Source organism: Telopea speciosissima, chromosome 2 (assembly GCF_018873765.1).
Source record: "Telopea speciosissima isolate NSW1024214 ecotype Mountain lineage chromosome 2, Tspe_v1, whole genome shotgun sequence".
Lineage (NCBI taxonomy): Eukaryota > Viridiplantae > Streptophyta > Magnoliopsida > Proteales > Proteaceae > Telopea > Telopea speciosissima.
Window position 1 is genome coordinate 28,229,318 of NC_057917.1, and position 21,467 is coordinate 28,250,784.

The window sequence follows — 21,467 nt, forward strand, 5'->3', positions numbered from 1 at the left end:
AATCTCCTTCTTCTTCTTCTCTCTTTTTCTTCTTCTCTTCCTCTCTAAAGTCCACGAATTTTCCTCTCTCCTTTTGTCTCTCTCTCTCAAATTTATGATAAAGAGAAAGAGGATTGAGATTTAGTTATGGGGATTTAATCCTAATAAGAAAGAAGGTGGGAAGAATCCAATTTTGTCTCTAACTACATCTAAGTACTTGCTCTCCAATAAAAATATTTTAAAAGGAATCTTGACTTAAGATTTTTAAATTAAAATTTTAGATTAGGTAATAATTTTAGTTAAATTTTTTTTTTTGTTGGGATTTTATTTTATGAAGACTTTCTTTTTTCAAGTTTGGGTTTCTAGCCAATTGGAGATTGCCACCTCACCTTTCCTTATCAATCTATAGTACTTTCCTAGCTAAAATCTAAGACCTCCCAAGTTAGAATAGTGGAAGTCCTTCTAACCCCTATGAAATTATAAAAAATTAAATATGTAGTTGCACCTATACAGAATAGACCCTTAGACCTCTAACAAATTGGGTTAAATATCTAAGCACTAGGCTAGGTTACTAACTATGAATTATTTTTCAAATCAAATTATATATGTTATAAATAAAACCCTAATTCTACACTTAAGCAAGAAATAATTCAAATTAAGGGTGTTACACTAGGGCACACTACATACCATCATATGTACATCCCAACAAGTTCAAGATCCTACATTTCAACTTGCGCCAATCCTGTATTAGGTAAAAAGACCAAATTACCCCTAGTCCAAAATCAGTGTATTACAATTCTCCACTCCTTAATAAAATTTCATCCTCGAAATTTACATATTTGGATCTCCCCATTATGTTGGAATATTACATAATTGGATTATGGTTCCTTCTAAGAAAATGAAGCTTTATGAATCTAGTTTCTAGCAAAACTGGAATCAAAGAGAATGAAGATTGGATTATGAAGTTATGTTATTTTTATTACACAAAGGTCAATCTGTTAGGACAGCAGGATCCGATTTTGACAGCAACTTGAAATAAAGTTTCAACTAACTTAGAGACATAACTAGGTAATTCCGTCTTCTAAAAAAATGCAGCCCTATGAGCATAGTTTCTAAAAAAATTGAAATCAACACAAATGGGGTTCGGGTGGTGGAGTTATATCATTTTAACTAAGAGAAGGTCAATCTGTAAATTAGCAGAATTTGTCATTTATATTGGGATCTAAGATGTAAGTATAGAATTGGGTTCTCATCATTAAATCAATCATGCAAATTGATGTTTGGATCTAAAAATGCTTTATCTAGAACATTTAAGGTGATGAGGGTCATCATTAGTTTAGCCTAGAACTAGAATTAAGTCCAAGGGCTCTAGAATCAAGGGATGGTACCTTCCTCAGGCTGTACATTATACAGTGGGCTATATAACTACAAAGGTCTGCAATCCATCTTTTGACAGGTATGTAGGAGGACATCCCCAAGGTTTCTCCATTAAATTCAATCACTGGAGTGACACTCCACAGTGTGCTTAGATGCCATGTCAGGGGTTCCTATCCTTCATTCAAATCCCCAGCCAGTCAGGGGCGGGTTTGACAACCTTGATGCCATCCTTGGTAACAATGTGCCCCAAGAATCTAATTTGGTGAAGCCAAAATTCACAGTTGCTGAACTTAGCATACAGCTGGTGTTCCCTCAACAGCTGCAACACAAAGGTAAGGTGTCAAGCATGCTCCTCTTCACTCTTGGAGTACACCAGAATGTCATTGATAAATACGATGATGAACTTGTCCAACACGTCATGGAACACTCTATTCATCATATCCATGAACACTGCTGGGGCGTTAGTTAACCCGAACGATAAGACCAAAAATTCATAATGTTCGTGTCAAGTTCTAAACGCCGTTTTATGAATATCGCCACTCTTGATCTTTAACTGGTGGTATCCGGACCTAAGATCGATTTTGGAGAAAACTCTTGCTCCCTGTAGCTAATCAAATAGGTCATTAATACATGGAAACAGGTATCGATTCTTGATTGTCAGTTTATTTAATTCATGATAGTAGATACACAAACGCATACTACCATCCTTCTTTTTCATAAATAGCATGGGTACTCCCTAGGGAGACACGCTAGGTCATATAAAACCCTTCTTCAGCACGTCTTGTAGTTGGTCTTATAATTCCTTCAACTCAATAGTTGCCATTTGATACGGTGCCTTGGATACCAGTGCTATACCAGGAATCAGATCAATCGCGAATTCTATCTCGCGATCTGACGGTAGCTGGGTCAGATCTTCTGGAAAAAGATCAAGAAATTCTTTGGCGATGTCAAGTTCCTCCAAAGGCTTTATCTTTGCCTCGGTGTCCTTCACAGTGGCCAAAAAGCCTTGACACCCTTCATCCAACAAATTTCATGCCTAGAGGGCCGATAAGGTTATTCTTTTAGGCTTCCTCATCGGTTCACTTTGGTAGGTGAAAACCGACCCATCATCTAACTTGAATATTATCTTCTTCTCCATACACATGACGTTTTCTCCATAGGTGGATAGCCAATCCATGCCTAGTATTACATCAAAGTCCTTTATATCAAACTTTATCAGACGTGCGGTCAGGTTCTTCCCATAAATTTCTACCTGACAGGGGTCATAGACTTCCTTCAGGCTCACGACACTACCCGTCGGCGTGCTGACTACTAAATCGTGCCCGATGTCCCTCGGTTGATCAGTCATCCTACTCGCAAAGGTAGTAGAAACAAAAGAGTGGGATGCGCCCGAGTCAAATAGTACTCACGCGAGAATGGTTGAGACATTCAGGGTACCTAGGGTTTGTATAAAATTTACGTTTCACTCCTCCATAGGTTATTACCTACAATTTAGTAGTGTTCAGTGGACTTACCTATCATTACATCGGGGTTCACCTCCGCTTCTTCATTAGTCAGTGCGAATACCTTTCCTCGTGTTCGATTGTCCCATGACTGAAAAGGTCTAGCATATCACTGGTTTGCGAGTAAGTGTTGTATCCACGGTGCATGCATTCCCTGGCCATATGTCTTGCTTTGTTGCACACGTAGCATCTGTTCGACGGAACGGTCGGTGATGAGGCTTGGATCACTTGGCTTGTAGCTAGTCGGGCTGACGAGGCTACCATTATCGCTTAACATGCGGTTGGTTGGGCAGGTCGATTATAAGTGGGGCGGAAAGGGTTCTGACCCATATCTGGCCTATGATATAGAGTTGGATTGGGGCTCGAACTAGCTCCTCAAAAAACTTTTTTCGGCCAACTAAAATTCTGGTAGTTGCTTGGCCTCTTGCCCAATCCGGGCAACGTTGTAGCTTTCTCTTTTTCTTTCTCCTTCAATCTATCTTCCATAGTCTTCGCCTTGTCAACCATCTGAGCGTAATCCCGAATGTCCATAATGGACAGGAGTGACCCTATCTTAGGTTTAAGTCCCTTCTCTAATTTCTTCGTCTTATTTACTTCCCCCTTCAAGTGTTCCGGAGCGAAATGGAACAGATCTTCGAACCTATGCCAGTAATCTAGCACCGACTTGGTTCCTTGCAAAAGTGCAGAGAACTTAGCTTACTTTCTGTCCCTAAAACTCTCTGGGAAGTAGTTCTTGAAGAAAACCTCTTTGAATTGCTCCCAAGTAGGATTTGGATGAGCGGCTTCAAGATTTGGCTTGGTAGCCTTCCACCAGGCTTCAGCCTCATTCTGTAGCTGATAACCCGTACATATCAGCTTTTGCGCAACCGTACATTCAAGTACATCAAATGCCTTCTCTAAAGCGCTAATCCATTGTTCCGACTGCATTGCCTCTGAGTTTAACTTGGAAAACACGGGTGGTTGGAGTTTCTTGAACCTTTCCATCACCTTAGCCATAAAGTTTTCCACTAGGTGTTGAGGTACAGGTGGTGGAAAAAGTATTGGCAAGTTGGGTGGTGGAGGTGGTGCCGCACGCTCTTGTATCATGGCTGGAAACTCTGCAAACATTTGGCCCAACAGTTCCTGTTGTTGCTGCATGGTCCGCATCATAGTGGTAATGAAGGCATTCACCTCACCAGCTACTATACCTGGCTGAGGTGCCATAGCAATGGCTTGAGTATCCATTGGTGCCCTCGGCGAAGTAGCTGACACTTCAAATTTTTGAGCTTCGGTTCCGTCCTGCAGCTCACATTCTGAGACAGTTCGAGGGCGTCTTCCTCGACGACCACCTAGGTTAGTTCTAGTGTTGACCATGTCTGCTTTTCTGGAAAAAGCTACTTGTTTGATAACTCAAAACTTCTTACCAAGGTCAATAAACAATTCCTATTTAACACATGTACATTACCCATTCCACATTTCTAGTGAAAATTATGTTGTCATCCCAATAAGGTCTATTATTTGTTTAATATTCTGTTCTTTTTATTTGTTTTATGATCGAGGAGTGTTTTATGCTGTGATATGTTATGCATGATGTTACCTTGAATTCAATTTAAATAACAATTTTCTCAATTATATACCTGTGTCTAGCAGGCAAGTCTCTGCAACTTCCAACTGGTGATAACAGTTTGCACGTAAAGGTATGCTATGTCACTCCTAACTCCGTCAGCTAGGGTCAGGGAAATGGCTCGGCCCACGGGTCCACTAGTGTCTGCAAGAGCTAAGTAAACAACCAACTGATTCTCAACACGGGTCTGTATCTCTCGTATCCGAATCAGTCTCCTCCTCAATTGCTTAATGTATCGCATGTTGCTGGGGTCTCCAAGCCCAAACAATGCAATAGGGTCCTGCCATGAAGAAGTTCTAAGTATCAGGCCACTATGGTCACTTAAACTCAATAATTAAGTACAACACTATCAGGAAATCAAGTAGCATGAGCAGGAAATAAACAGGTCAGCTCGAGGTTGCACCTGGTGTCTTGGTACCTACGGAGTTCAAATCCCACTCAACAGCTTATTAGATCTTATTCCTGGTTGAACTAGGTTATGGGTGTGGTAGGGTCTACGCTCCCTATGACTATCAATTCAACATACCTACATACCTATGTTCAAGTTTGCACAGCATCATTCAACCATGGTTCGTACACACATGAATATAGACACATAATATGTAATATTAAAAGTACACACTATTATCATTTATATATATATGTATATTTATTCTTAGCCATTTAAATAAAAAGAGAAAATTTTAATCCCCATTCATCTTATCTCTCACTTTGATAGTTTACCCTTATGCAATAACCTATTATTGCCTTGTTCAGCCAATAATGTGTATTATTATTAAATTATTTATATTATTATATAATATTTTTTTATTCAAATAATTACTTAATTAATGTTTTTAGGTTTATTATGCTATTTTTAGGTGAAAATTACATGTCCATATGCATTTATGTTAAAACAACAGAAAAATCATTCTCTGGGCGTTAGGCCACATCGCCCAGAGAATCGGGGCCCAGCCTATTTCAATATGAGATAGGTCATTTTCATTTCATTTTCTCTCTACATTCTTCCAAACACCCAAGGCAGAGCTCCAAGGGCTATTTCGACATCTTCCTTGCCAAAACCACGTGTTTGCACGAGTCTCCTGTGCACCCACGCCAACCTAGGGTAAGTTCTTCACATTTCTTCTCTATGTTGGACTGTTGTCCATAGATTTCACTTCTTTGCTTTGAAATTTCAGAATTTTATTCCTATTTTGTTTTTACTCTTTTCTTCTTGCAGCACCATGTCTACAAGACATAGTACGGCAAGGAAATCAGTGGCACGCAAGAGGCTGCAGTCAGACTCCGCACCTTCTTCGTCCTCTTCTGTGCCACCAGCCTCACCAAGAGAGGATTCTTCCTCAGAGGAGCCAGACTTTGACCGATTCTGGTTTTCTAGATTTTAGCACTCTAGAGACTGGTCCAAATTCAAGTCTAAGAGCATTGTGAATGGGAGGATGGTACAGGTGGATGACTTCCACCAATATGGCTTATATTCTAGGTTTAATGCCCTAGGCTGGGCATCCACGTTGTTGCCCATAGAGCCATGCTACCTGAACCTGATTCGGTATTTCTATTGCAACCTTGTGCCATCTGGGGCACGAGAATTTGGTTTGGAGAGTAGGGTAAAGGGTGTGGATATCAGGCTTACCACTGCCATCCTGGCAGAGATCCTAGGGCTGCCTAACATAGGCGAGAGATGTTACTACAAGCCCAGGATAGACATATCAGACATGTTTTCCTTGGAGACTAGGAGGATGGTCTTCAAGGCATTGACTGGTTTAGAGGGGGTACCGAAGTCTGAGGCTGAATATAACCCTAGTGACAGGATTATCAGCAGATATATTTCCTACAATATCTACCCGAAGGGCGGTAATCGGGGCAGTCTCTTGATTCTTAGGGCTTACATTACTTATTGTCTATTGGGAGCTGGTAAAGGGAGTCCAATGATCAACCTCCCATATCTACTGATGCAGGCTATGCTTTACCATGCACAAAATCCTTCTGATGGGAACCTACCCTATGAGAAGTTCCTAACTTTAGTGTTCTGATATTTTGATGTTCCCCTGGCCGGAGAGTACATGGATAGGGATAGGTCTAGACCTATTAGTAAGACCTCGATCCTGAAGATGAAGGTGTAGGGGAGCCTGAGAGTGATCCAGAGGAGGGAGATGAGATGGAGCAGGGACAGCAGCAGGAACAGGAGGTTGGCTTAGAGGAACAAGATGATATAGAGGGGATTGGGGCATAGTTTACTGATTTACCCTCCTATGTGCCGACTGGTGCTACTAGCTCGCAGGTGCCGGAGTCCTACGAATGGTTTGATATGATAGCATAGTTTCAGGGTCTCCGCACCTAGCTTATAGAGATGTGTACGAGGATGGATCAGGGCTTCACGTCCCTAGAGGGGAGAGTAGGTTCCGTGGAGCGACGCTTGGATTTCTGGGATTCTTATTATCGCGTCGACTCCCGACAGACTCAGCCTCCATCGAGCGACATACCTCCTCAGGAGTAGCTTTCAAGCTCGAGTTTCTTATTTTTAGCCTGACTTATTTTGATGTAGTTCTGACTTTTTTTTTTATATCATGGTTTATGTAGTAGTTTTTTTTTTTGTCAGCTGATGTATTTGGAAGTAGTACTTCCAATTGAACTTATGTAGTGGCTTTGGCCATAGTTAACTTTTATTAATGTATATATGTGTTCTATCTTTTATTTACATTTACCCCCCTATAGCTTTTAATTATTGCATGTTTTATCATTTATAATTTATTATTCCTATTCTGTCGTTTGTGAATGTAGAAATAGCTTCACGCTCTGATACCAAGCTCTGTCACACCCCTAACCACCCCTTGGGAGGATTAGGTAGGTGACCCAAATTACATAACGGCAATCCACCAAATCACACGGATCTAGAAGCAGTTAATCCATTCACAGACACACATCCATCGTAATACAACATGTACAACTCAGAGTGCTGCAGATAACTATATTTACATTAAAAGATATGAGAAGCGTAGCAGTACTGGAAATGGTGTTATATACATAAGTAGGTATGATCATTCCCTCTCTCACTCCCACAAACAGAACACTAAAAGCTATTATATATATCAACTGAAACAAAAGAAAATTATACACAGGGCGAGGTAACTCAAGCCCCAAAAAGAAAGAAGAAAACTAAAGGCAGAAATGGGGATAAACTCCTGTCAAGCAAAAAGGAGTCCCCAAAACAAAAACATCAATAGCACCCCATACCAATATCATCATAACCACCATGGCTCTCCTTCGGGTAATAAGCCTCCCCACCACAGTGACATCGACCTACAGAATCATCTAATAGAAAAACATATATAACAGAGTGTGAGCCCCACTGAGCCCGTGAATGAAACCTATCATCATGCATGCATATGTAACCACAATCATATGGATCCTACATGAAGTGCAGTCCAGTTGTTTATTAGCCACCTAACATCACAACTAAGACAGGTTAGTGCTACTACAATCCCCAATACATGTATCCCTGGTGCGGGCTTTTAACCCCTTCCCGTGATACACCCATTGAGTTGTCAGAGAGGACCAGTCAGCTCCTGCATTCATTCACCAAGGTCAGCCCGACCAGCCCTCTGTGGTTAACCTGTGAGACATCCATCCCTTTTTCTCTTTTCTTTTCTTTTCTAGCTTATAGCCCGGCATATAGCCCATAATCACCATTCCGGTGCAAACATAATTCTTTTCTTTTCTCATATATATGGTCACTCCCACAGGCATCCAACACCTTAACCCCTATTGGCAAGGGTGCGTAGCATGGGTGATGAAACTCTAACCCCATGTCTATTTGGCATCGTTTGAGTCGGGTGGTGTCAACCGCATCCCATCCTACGGGCTACCACATGCCTCATTTCCAAGCCGACTACGGCATCTAGTCTAGTGTTCACAATCAGCATAGAATATTCAACCATAATTTCTAGCAGTCAACATAGTGTTGTATTGAATTTTAAGATTTATAAACTAAATATGTATCACAGTATTAATATTATAAAATTAAACTCAGCATAGCATTTATGTCACATCTACATACGTGATGACATTCCACTCTCCTTGGTCTGGTACTACAAGTTCAATTGCTGTTTTAGTTCTGGCCGGTGTCTGGCAGTGCACCTCGAGCGCAGGATCAAATCTTAAAGTATTAAATCAAAAAATGTGTTATTTATTATTTAAAACTATTTTTGGATGTCCTAGTGTTGATCTAGGCTCACTGGTTTAACTCTGTGCTCAGCATAGTATCACTTGGAATTCTTTGGGTCTTGCACTGGCTTTGGGTCCAAGTCCCGGTGCATCATCCGGAGAATGTGGTTCAGGTTCAAGTATGGTATTTTACCAATGTAATACGGAGTACATGGTCCCGATAGTCTCACAATATAATCCCTAGGTCAGCAGTGTAGCTGGACCATCTCTGGCAGGGTTGCCAAGCCCTGTGGGGCCCACTGGGGTACCTAAAGTATAAATAATAGTGGACAGATGTCAGGAGGGGTATTTTAGTCATTTACCACCTCATTACACTGTGCATGGTCCATTGGTGGAAGCCCACAAAGTCTGGTCAGCAAATCAGCCCTCTTCTATTCTCTGGGCGATTCACTGGGAGATGTGTGCATCGCCCAGTGCATCACCAAGAGCATGTTTGCAACGTGAACAGGCTCAAAAACCTGCATTTTTTTACCATGGGCAGTACTTAGGTCGACCCATATTGCATGTAGGGTTGTTGTGGACCCCATGAGGTGTGGTTTTCAGTGGTCAACATGGATCACGACCTAGGCCCACCATTTGGCAGCAAGGAGCTGTTCAGACAGCACAAAGAATAGCAGCCCAGCTGTGTTCCAGCTTATGGCCACGGTTTGGGCTGCATGTAAGGACATTTTTACGAGTAAAATCATGGCAATACGCTGTCCCTACCAAGATCCAGGCAAGGACTAGCTTGCATGTGCATATCCAAGCCCAGACTGCCTGTTCTAGGTGCAACAGGGCAGTGCAGTCTGGCACAGAGACTGATTTCAGTCTCAGGTAAGAATCAGCAGTAAAATCACTTGAATATGCTCCAATCCTTCATGCAATTGGTTTGCATGTCAGATCTGGAGCACTACCTGGCAGCCCCCAGGTGTTCTGGGCTATCCTTGATCAGAAACACATCCAAAACACAGAGATCTAAGGGAGGGAACAGTAAATAGTATAGCAGCATATATAGGCATGGTTTTATACCTGAGATTTTGATCCTGGTATGCTGCTAGAGCTGAATGGATGCAGAGGTAAGCTTCCCTCTTCTTCTCCTTCTTCTTCTCCTTCTTCTTCTCCTTCCTTTCTTCTTCTTTTCCTTCTCTTTTTATCTCTTTTCTCTCTTCTCTTCCTTCCACGATTTGAACAGTGCCAAGGGTCTTATTTTAGGCTGGGGTTCCTCTATTTATAGGCCATCCATAACTAGGGCCTGTTTGGCAGCCTGGTCCCTCTCCAAGAATGCATTTTTGGAACTAATTCTGGGCCATTCTAGCCACTCTGGTGGGGTCTACAGGGGTCCAAGGGTAATTTATGGTGCCCAAGACTCCCATCTACCTTTGGAAGGTGTCCATGGTCTATATGGGTGGTCCCCACATCTCTACTGTTTAAAATATCCAATTTTACCACTCTGGGTGATTCACTGGGTGATGTGTGCATCGCCCAGTGCATCACCCAGAGAATACATCAAAGCTGTAACTCACTATGCTTGCACAGGGGCTTGGCCCAGGGCTTAGGCCTTATACCTACACCTCACCCAGGGTCCAATACACATATTTTTAGGTGTGGGCCCCACATTTATGGAGAGGAGAGAGAATATCTGGAGTCCAAGCTATACATTATGCTATGGGTAGTGCAACTACATGGATCTGCAATCCATCTCCTGACAGGTATATAGGGGAACATCCTCGGGGGTTCTCCATTAAATTCACTCACTGGAGTGATACTCCACAGTGTGTTTGGATGTCTTGTCTAGGGTTCTAGTTCTTCATTCAAATTCCTAGCCAGTTAGGGGCAGGTTTGACAAGTACACCAACCGATAGTGTTGTGAACCTAAAGGAAGTTTACAACCCCTGTCTAGTGGAAATTTGCAGGAAGAACTTAACTGCCCATCTGATTAAGTTTGATATGAAGGACTTTGATGTGATACTAGGCATGGATTGGTAATCCGCCTATGGAGCGCACGTCATGTGTGCAGAGAAGAAGATCACATTCAAGTTGGATGATGGCTTGGTTTTCACCTACCAAAGTGAACCGATGAGAAAGTCCAAAAGAATAACTTTATCCGCCCTCCAGGCGCAAAAGTTGTTGAATGAAGGATGTCAGGGCTATTTGGCCACGATAATGGATACCGAGGCAAAGATAAAGCCATTGGCGGAACTCAACATCGTTAGAGAATTTCCTAACATTTTTGCAGAAGACCTGACCTAGCTACCGCCAGATCATGAAATAGAGTTCGCAATCGATCTGATTCCTGGTGCGACACTGGTATCCAAGGCACCATACCTAATGGCACCCATTGAGTTAAAAGAACTGCAGGTCCAGCTACAAGATTTGCTAAAGAAAGGATTCATACGACCTAGCGTGTCTCCTTGGGGAGCACCCGTGCTATTCATGAAGAAGGATGGTAGCATCGACTATGCATCGACTATCGAGAACTGAATAAACTTACGATCAAGAATCGATACCCATTGCCATGCATCGATGACCTATTTGATCAACTGTAGGGAGCAAGAGTTTTCTCTAAGATTGATCTTAGATTCGGATACAACTAATTGAAGATCAAGAGCGGCGACATTCATAAGACGAGATTTAGAACTCGATACGGACATTATGAATTTTTAGTACTGTTGTTCGGGTTAACCAACGCCCCAGCAGCATTCATGGACATGATGAATAGGGTGTTCCACGATGTGCTGAATAAGTTCATCATTGTATTCATCGACAACATTCTGATATATTCTAAAAGTGAAGAGGAACATGCTCAACACCTTACGTTCGTCACTACAAGAAAAATGGTCATTTACGACAGAATTTTTACAATGGAATTTTTTTTCCGTCCTAATAAGTGTTATTTACAATAGAAATATAATTCCATGGTTACATGTCCCATCTTTCCTGACACTTTTATATTTCCGTGGTTACAAATTTCATAGTGAAGGAATTCGTGGTACCGTGGTGAATATTTATATTATTACCATTGAAATTAAATTCCATGGTTAAAAGTAGCATTCACGACAATAATAATTTATTGCTTAAGACGGTAAAATAATTCCATGGTAAAAAGTCATGTACATTTTTCTTAAAACAACGGAATAACTGGGCCATCGTATTAAGTTTATAAATGGCACGGGTAATTACTCGATCCATCGTATTAGTTTTCCCGCTTTGTTTTTTTTTTTGGCAGTTCCCGCGTACAAATCAATTATTCATGAATCTCTCTCCCTCTCGCCACATACGAATCAGTGTTCCGTCTCTCTCGGCCTCAATCTCTCACTAATCCCTCTCGCCCTCAATCTCTCACTGATTCTCTCATATCTACTCTTTAATCTCTCTTGCCCTCAATCTCTCACTGATCCTCTCATATCTACTCTTTAATCTCTCTTGCCCTCAATCTCTCGATCCTCTCATATCTACTCTTAATCTCTCTTGCCCTCAACCTCTCTACAATTCCCTCTCATCTGTCTCGCCCTTATCCTTTTTATCTCACGGTTTTCTCTTGTTCATCTTTTTGATTGGGAGTCATCTTCTAGATGCTTAAAACCCTAATACAGGTTACCTTTCTCTCTCTCTCTCTCTCTCTCTCTCTCTCCCCCCCCCCCCCCCCCTCCCCCTCTCTCTCTCTCTCTCTCTCTCTCTCTCTCTCGATTCTTTTAATTTGGAGAATGTTTGTGATATCTATTTTAGATTTATTGATCACGGGTCACATTTTTTCGCAGCTGAAGAGGCCAAATTCAGCAAAGTGGTGGTGACTGGTGAGTTTTATTTTCTCCTTTTCTTAATTTATCCAACTGCACCTTTTCTCTGACTTCTCTGACTACAGTTTCGAAATAGTATGTATGATGTAGCTTCAGTTCTAGACTTTATTAAGGTGGTTCTTTCAATTCTCTTTTATTTCCCCTTTCCTTTGGTGATGTCTTGTTGGATGTAGCAGCTAGATGAGTTCTATTGAGTTATGTTGCTGTGATTCTTTGCCCCGTCTTGCCTTTGGGTGGTCTTTTGGCTTCTATCAATTTGGATTGTTTTTCTATATTAGATTCCTTTCTCTATGCACTAATGATTTGGGTGTGTTTGTTTTGTTTCTGATGATTCTGTGAACTTCTATGGCTCCTTTTCTTTTCTGGGTTTGTTGGGCTTGGTTTTATAGTGTATAATCTGCTTTTTGGTGTATCTTTTCTCTTCTCTGAAAAGGAGATCAAATAAGTCCCAAGGCCACCTCTTTGGTATTCCCTGTTTTAACCAAGTTCAAAGTTCGACATTATCCAACTACATCTCTACCTGCCTGAACCCTTTTGCCATTGCTTGGGGCATACATTTCATTATTGTTGACAACACAAAATCACTTTGTTATAGTTACAACAAGAGGAGAAATTATATAAATAATTTTTTTTGTTCTCTTCTACCAATCACCATGAATTCAAACCCTTTTTGAAGAATGGTAAATCCATGATCTTTCAAATTTACAGGCATATCTCGACCACTCAATGCATTAATTCACATTATGGCAGGGCTCATAAAATCTCAATTAGTGCCAAATTTTCTTCTTCCAATTCAATTAATTGGCAACTGAAATATGGCCGACTCAATATTGTCTACCATACATGTGTAAAACAGTAAAATTATTCTTCAATTTAAAAAAAAAGAGGAAGAAGTAAACTTAAGCAACTGACAACAGCAGATAATGACCCACTTTGATGATTTTATAACACTAGGCCCCCAGAACATTTGCCCGCAGCCAATCCAAATTTGGCATTATCTTCTTTCTGTTCTATTCTATTTCCCCCTCCCTGGTGAATTTTGAGAAACTGCCAGTCAAGTCATAGTTGGTGCCCCCGAACATAGATGCATGCCTTGTGAATATAGAACATGCATCCCTTCTGTACCATTAGCTGCTTTTCCAAACATCTTTGTGTGCTCCTGGCTATTCTTCTTAATACATTCTTCTTAATACCAGAATATCTTAGATTACTCAGGAGCTATATCTCTGCAAATATGCTAATACACCAAGTCCAGCAACGACTGCAGCCCCTGCTGCAACAGTACTGTATGCAGAAGCCCATGCATCTCTGTGTGCATAATCCAAACCTTCTGAACCACCACGCCTCTGACCATCTGACCCTGAATAATCTAGATGCAACCTCAAACTCTGTTTTAAAATTGTCAATCAGTGTCAGAGTGTGTGACAAAAAAATTTATAACAAATCAAGTAACATTAGACATCATCACTAGGACAACTCAACTACACCAATTTTGACATTGGAGGTGTGGATACTAGAGCAAGTCAATGCTAGAGAGTTCCCTTAGATCAAAGTATTAGAACAGCAAAGAGTAGTGGGATCATGTCCAGGCTTATACAAAATAAATTTTGTAATAGCATGCTTATATAGAAAACCTCAACACTAGATGACCCTACAAGATATGACTACATTCATTTTTCTACACAGAAAAGGGGATAGGAGCCACCATACCTTCAAACCAACCTGCCTTGCATGGTCCACAACCATTGTAAGATCACCATCCAATGCAATCACAACTTTATCATGATCTGCGTCTTCATACTACAAATAAGTAGTTAAAGAAACATTTAAATAGATGAAAGACTACCATCACGCAGAGTAACTACAATAACAAAATATAAAACATGACCAATGGGTTTCAAAATACCAGAATTTGGGGCAAATGGTTCCAATCAATGTTGCCACCCACCCTCTGGACGACGGAAGTTAAAAGATCTGTCAAACTTCGAGTGTCTGAAATAGCAGGGAAAGGAAATCAAATCTGTAGTATCACCATACAATCAAGGAGACATGGAAAGTAGCTACACTAATCAAGAATCTAGGATCAGCCTGAAACACTACATTGGTCCATCTGGGTAATCTCCTAGGCTGGGAACAACAATCATAGCCATTCAATTATTTCAATCTACTGATTTATAGGACTATTTGCCAAATCAATTTTGACGAGCAATAAATTGAATGATAATGAAGTCAGGATTATCAAACTGTGCTGGTTGCCCAAAGATGGTAGCTATACTATAAGATCAATTGAACAAGGTCTGGCCTACTCCTTTCACTATGTGGCAAAGTTCATAGAGTGTGTCCTTCACATCATCTTGAGCACCTTATTAGCAAATGTTACAATTTTGGTTGAGGGGATGAAAACAAAAACATACCACAGATGAATCTATGCATCCAGCCCTTTCTATCTTCAATCTTGAAGCCAAAGGTATTAGGCAAACCAAATGAACTAAGAGACGCAAACCTCAGTCTCTGTTCCATTAGAGGTCAATTTCAATGATCCCTCACTGCAAAGTCACTAAAAGATAGTAAGAAACAATACTAAATCATAGATGTATCACTGCAGTTATATAAGAGTGAAAACCTCCATGTCTCTTCTTCATCATCCACAGATTCCAATTGCATGGCAGAATCCCAAAAGTTTTGTATCACACTGTTGGCTGTTCTTGTCTTTCTTTCCCCCCTTCGGGCCTCCTTTTCTTTCTTTTCTTCATCCTTTGGTAATGAATTTTTTATTCACCAAAAAAAGATTAAGAATGGTATTCTAAAATTATTTTTGCTTCTTAGAACTCTTCGTGAGGTCTTTGTCGTTGGCATGATTGTTTTCCTTAATAGTAATATTTGAGAATGGTTAACGTGTTATGTGAGGTTCGTACGTTTATAATTTATTCAAGCTTGATAAGTGTTAGATATATTAGCTTACGGATACTTTTTTTTTCCTAGTAAAATACTAAAATTTCCATAAGTTGTTTATCTGATGGATTCATAAATTTGATTCACTGCAAGGCTGAAACGGTGAACCTCAATCTATCTTGATTATCTTCCTGTGACCTGAATGAGCTATTCTGATGTGTTTTGGTATCTTCATCAGCTATGTAGCCTTAGACATTTCAAATTAAATTAGGAGTGCTCATGACTATTTTTGGGGTTAAGCAGTGTCATCATTTAGTCTTTCCTCTATTGGGAGACAGTATATTGAATTGTAATTTTGATATTCGAAGAATGATCTTGGAAATTTGTTACTTCGAAGTTGAAATGTCAAATTTGAATGGGAATCTAAGGGGGTTCTATCATGCATCTCACCTCATTTGTTATTGCTGTTTGGTTGTGGGCTCAACAAGAAGAGGAAAGTGAAGTCTTGTTTCCAATCCTGTTTCGACTCTTCGGATAAATTTTCCTTGCTGGGTATATTTACACATCCATCCATCCACCAAGTATTTCTCAATGATGTCCTCAGCTTCATAGGTTAAATCCCTAATTTGGATAACCAATTCCTCCATTGCAATATGTTCTTGACCCTCTGCTCTCTCTGCATCTCTGAGGAAAGAACCCATAAGTTTGAGCTGGTCTCCAAGGGTCTTGACTTGATCTTCCACTACAAGAAACAAATATGCTTCTTTCACAATCACTTGGCACAGGCTATCTAAGACATTCAAAGCAATCGAAGCTGCCATTTCTGATTGCCTCTAGTTCTGCAAATGGATGTTAGAGTTCAATAATTCCTGAAACCCTCTCTTTGTAAAGCTAATTCTTGATCAAACAAAGAACCCATATTGATGTTAAAGGGTTCTAGATTTCTAACCCTTCAAGGGGGTTTTGACTTGAGGAATAATATTTGCATTTGGCAAGTCATGCATTTGATGATGTATTCTATGAATAAAGAAAAGTCACACTACCTTACAGCTCCAGTTTCTCTTTTGGAGAAGGGGACTTTCACGTAATTGTCATACTACCTTACATAAACTGTACTTTTACATACCTCATCTTTTAACCATTTAGTTAAAAGATGAGGTATCTAGAGGATTGGTTTTCCATTCCCTTAATTTTGTAGTGTATCATTGTTGAATAGGAAATTCTTGAAAATAGAAAGCACATGAAAGCACATTAAAGTGTACGCAGTATTGGAAACATAGAAGACATAAAATTTAATCACCCAAAATTGGTGGGCTCCAATAAAGTTCAGATTCCATCGTGGGAGATGGTAGATCGTAAGGATTCGACTGGAGAAATCAATATAGAGAAAGAGTGCAACCTCTTGAGAGAAAAAGAAACTGAGGAAAGAATGTCGAAAAAATCTGGAAATTCAGCGTGGTTTCCTCCATCTTCAACTTCTTCGTTTTCCCTCTTAGCTGCCTGATGTTGTCTAACTAGGAATATCTACTTTCTATTTTGATTATTAGTAGTTAATTTCTATTTTCATTGTAAGTAGTTAGTTTCTATTTTAATAGTTAGTACATTGTCAACAAGTATTAGGTCACATCAGTCTAGAAACTGATTGTGTTTTGTAACCCAAGTAAAAGGCCAAAGTTGGTAGTTTCTAATTTTTGGAACTTTCTAATTTTGAGTCCTTACTATTTTGTTTTAATGAAGTCTATAAAAACAACCCAGGAGGGCAAGCAACCCACAATTTTGATTCCTTGGTGTTTGATCCATGGAGGAAGGAGCTGGTGTATGAACTGGCTGACTCCTTGCGGTGGGAAGCCCAGGAGGTCACTCTTTGCTGCTGTTCTTCATGCCCTACAAGCTATCTAGACATTGGAAGACTCTACTTCATCAACCGAGACACCTTTACTTCTGCCCCCTTGCTCATGTGCCCTGGTTTGAGCCTATTTTGTGTTACTTTCTAATTCCAGCAGCCCCTTCTCCTAACCAATCCAGCCATCACTTCTCTCCCATCTTTTGAACACATCTCCTGCATCCTAAGGCCCCCAATCGATCCCTTTTTCAGCTCCATTCTCCTCTCTATACTCTGTTTTACCCTTGTCAAGAAAGTACTGTTAGCATCATTCTTTTGTGGTTGTGGGGGTTCTACTTAATCTGAGTTTGGGGGGATTATAATCTGTTGCTTTTGTTGATTGTATGCTATTACTAAGAGGGTTTAATTTATAGCATTGAACTTGGAAGCAGCCCTCTTTTGGACTTAATCAACATTTTTTTTTGTTTTACCAGTTACGTCTGGAAACTATGTCTAGGAGTTGGATTGAAAGATCAAAGGATCCATCCTTTAGAACGTCTGCACTATACATGCAGGAGGTTGACAAATTCCTAGACTATGCATTTTCTAATGCAGCATGTGGGACTCAGATCTTATGCCCATGTGTAAAGTGCCTAAATCAACTTTGGGGAAATCGGACCGAAGTGACCGAACATCTGGTCTGTGATGGATTTTTAAGGAACTATACAATTTGGAATAACCATGGGGAAGCATCATCTTCACACACCCCTCTCCGTGAAACTCCAGTGGAACTTGACTCATCAGATACCTATGATGTTACACATAACATGCTAAATGAGATGTTCAGAAGAAATACAAATGAAAGGATTGATGATGGTGGCACAGGTGTGCATATAGAGGGGGAAAGTATAGCAATGAAGAAATATGAACGGTTGATGGAAGATGCAAATTTACCATTGTATCTAGGAAACGAAAGGTTTACAAAACTATCTTTCATTCTTCGGCTTTATCATATTAAATGTCTCTGCAAGTTGAGTGACAAAGCATTCTCATTGTTGCTTGACTTATTGAAAGAAGCATTTCCGGAGCCGAATTCGTTACCGAAGTCTTTGTATGAAACCAAGAAGATTATTAAAGACTTAGGCCTGAATTACGAGAAGATTGATGCATGCCGCAACGATTGCATGTTGTATCGGAATGAGACAGCAAATGCCACGTCTTGTTACAAATGTGGCATATCAAGATATATATCAGACGATAAGAAGATCCCAGTCAAGATATTACGTCATTTCCCTTTGATTCCAAGGTTTCAAAGGTTATATATGTCATCTAAACTATCATCTGATATGAGATGGCATCATGAAGAGCGTGTAGATGACCAGAAGTTACGACACCCAGTTGACTCTAAAGCATGGAAGGACTTCGATAGGCTTTATCCAAATTTTAGTGAGGACCCTCGTAATATTAGGCTTGGGCTTGCAAGTGATGGATTCAATCCATTTAAGATGAATAGCTCAAAGCATAGTACATGGCCTGTTGTGGTGATCCCTTACAACTTGCCACCGTGGATGTGTATGAAGGCTCCTAACATGATTCTTACATTGCTTATTCCTGGACCAAAACAACCAGGGAATGATATAGACATATATTTGCAGCCATTGATTGATGAGTTAAAAACATTGTGGGATACAGGCGTTGAGACTTATGATGCATATAAGAAGGAAACATTTAAGCTACGTGTATGCTTGTTATGGACCATTAATGATTTTCCGGCATATGGGAATCTCTCAGGTTGGAGTACGAAAGGTGCTTTGGCTTGTCCATATTGCAACAAGGATACAGTTTCACGTTGGCTAAAATATGGAAGAAAGCACTGTTACTTGGGCCATCGTCGATTTCTTCCTCCTGATCATAAATTTTGCACTGATAGAAGAAGTTTTGATGGTCATGAGGAACATAGAGTGCAACCAAAGACACTTTCTGGTTTTGATGTGTTGGAACAGCTATGGGGTGCTCAGTTTCCCCCATTTGGGAAGGATAATATTGACAAGGATGGGGGGAAGAGAAAAAGGGGGTTACGAAAGCCAGAGCTCCCATTTAACTGAAAGAAGAAGAGTATATTTTTTGATTTGCCATATTGGAAAAATAATGTTGTTCGTCATAATTTAGACGTGATGCATATTGAGAAGAATGTTTGTGATAGTATCATTGGGACATTGTTAGGTATGAAAGATAAGACAAAGGATCACGTGAATGCACGCACGTCTAGATTTAAAAGATATGAAAATCCGTGTTGATCTTCATCCAAAGATTATTGAAGGTAGGGATAAAGTCATTTTACCTCCAGCATACTACACATTGTCCAATGAGGACAAGGAGGTGTTTTGCACAATATTAAGTGGTGTGAAGGTTCCAGACGGCTATGCTAGTAATATCTCACGTAATGTGCAAGTCAAGGAGAGGATAATATCAGGAATGAAGAGCCATGATTGTCATATTATGATGCAACAACTTCTTCTAGTTTCCTTTCGTAGTGTTTTGCCCAAGAATGTTGGTAAAGTATTGATTGAGATATGTGAGTTCTTTCGAGATTTATGTAGTAAAGTTGGTTCAGAGGAGGATTTCAAGAGGCTAAATCAAAGTATTGCTGTCTCAATGTGTAACCTTGAAACGTATTTTCCACCTGGATTTTTTGATGTTATAGTGCATTTGATAGTTCATTTAGCCAGCGAGGCGAGCTTGGCTGGTCCTGTACATTACCGTTGGATGTATCCAATAGAAAGGTTAGTGTTTAATTATTAGTTTGTATAATAATACACCTTATTCATGTTCTATAAAATTTATGGCTAAATATTCGTCACAAATGTGGATTTGTGTAGGTTCCTCAAACAACTTAAAGACTATGTTCGCAACAATAGTCGGCCAGAGGGCACGATAGCTGAAGGATATATTGCGGAAGAGTGTATAATAATTTGTTCTAGATACTTTGAAGGTGTTGAAACGAGGTTGAATCGGCCATCCAGAAATGATGTTTCATTGGATGTAGAAGACCCACATTCTATATTCTCAAGCATAGGTCGGCCCCTAGGGAAATGTGAACTGTTGCATCTCGAAATGAGAGAAAGGAATCAAGCACATCGGTGTGTGCTAGTCCATTACAAAGGAATAAATGAATACCAATAGTAAGTACGAAATAGAGATAAAATTTCATTTCACTCATTTCCTCAATATTGTATTTGATATATATGTATATATTAAAGTGTAATTGAATTTTAATTTTTTGGCCTCACTCAATTATAGACTCCACCTGAAAGAAATCAAAAGGCAGTTAGGTCGTAACTCTCATCCCAAGAAGGTTATGGATTTGCATGATAAGGACTTTCCAAAATGGTTTAATGAGCATGTACGTAAATATAAAAATTTCAATAATCTACTATATGAAAATTTGCAACTTTATTCTGACCCATTTTGTATCATCAGATATTGAAACTCCGGCAAAATGGGATTGAGGTGCCCGAGCACATCAAATGTCTTGCTAGGGGTCCTAACTCTGAGGCAAGAAGTTATATGGGATACATTATTAATGGGATCAGATTTCATAGTAAGGTGCATGAGATTAATAGAAAAACTCAGAATAGTGGGGTCCTAATAACTGCATTGACTAATAGCTTTTCAAGTCAGAAGGACAAGCATCCTATTGAGGGACATGTTACTTATTATGGTATTCTGAAACAAGTGATAGAATTAGAATACTCAATGGATCTTAAAGTAACATTATTTAAGTGTGATTGGGCTCATCCTGAGAGAGGAGTGGAGAAAGATGAGCTCGGGTTTACACTTGTAAATTTTAATCACTTGAAATATAGTGGTCAAAATGTGAATGACGAGCCATTTGTCATCGCTTCACAAGTGGAGCAGGTGTTTTATGTGTCAGATCCTCGGAGGTCAGATTGGCACGTTGCCGTGACTACCAAGATTAGGGATACATATGACTTGGAAGGTGAGGCAAATGATGTTCTGAATCATGCATACACACAGACTACAATACAACGTAGGCAAAATATGCAACTTTCAGATCATGAAGGTGACACAGATTTTGTGTGGACTAGATCAGATATAGAAGGGATGATAGTTCAGACCCCCATTGAACTAAACAATGAAATTGCAAGTTTAGATGACGACAATATGTCTAATTGAATGACCAGTCTCGGTTGATGATGAGTATGTATGCAATGTTATACTATTACTTTTTTTTATTTTACAAATACAAATTTATGTATTGTGATTGCACTAAT

At 39.9% G+C, this 21,467-nt stretch overlaps 2 protein-coding genes across 2 annotated transcripts; one reads left to right on the forward strand and one right to left on the reverse strand.

The window, feature by feature from the left end:
• Nucleotides 1-15,808: 15,808 nt before the first annotated feature.
• LOC122650615 (putative disease resistance protein At1g59780) lies at nt 15,809-16,171 on the reverse strand. The gene has a single exon (XM_043844014.1). The coding sequence runs from the start codon at nt 16,169-16,171 to the stop codon at nt 15,809-15,811; it is 363 nt and encodes a 120-aa protein (XP_043699949.1).
• Nucleotides 16,172-17,681: 1,510 nt separating this feature from the next.
• LOC122650616 lies at nt 17,682-19,277 on the forward strand. The gene has a single exon (XM_043844015.1). The coding sequence runs from the start codon at nt 17,682-17,684 to the stop codon at nt 19,275-19,277; it is 1,596 nt and encodes a 531-aa protein (XP_043699950.1).
• The last annotated feature ends 2,190 nt before the right edge of the window (nt 19,278-21,467 follow it).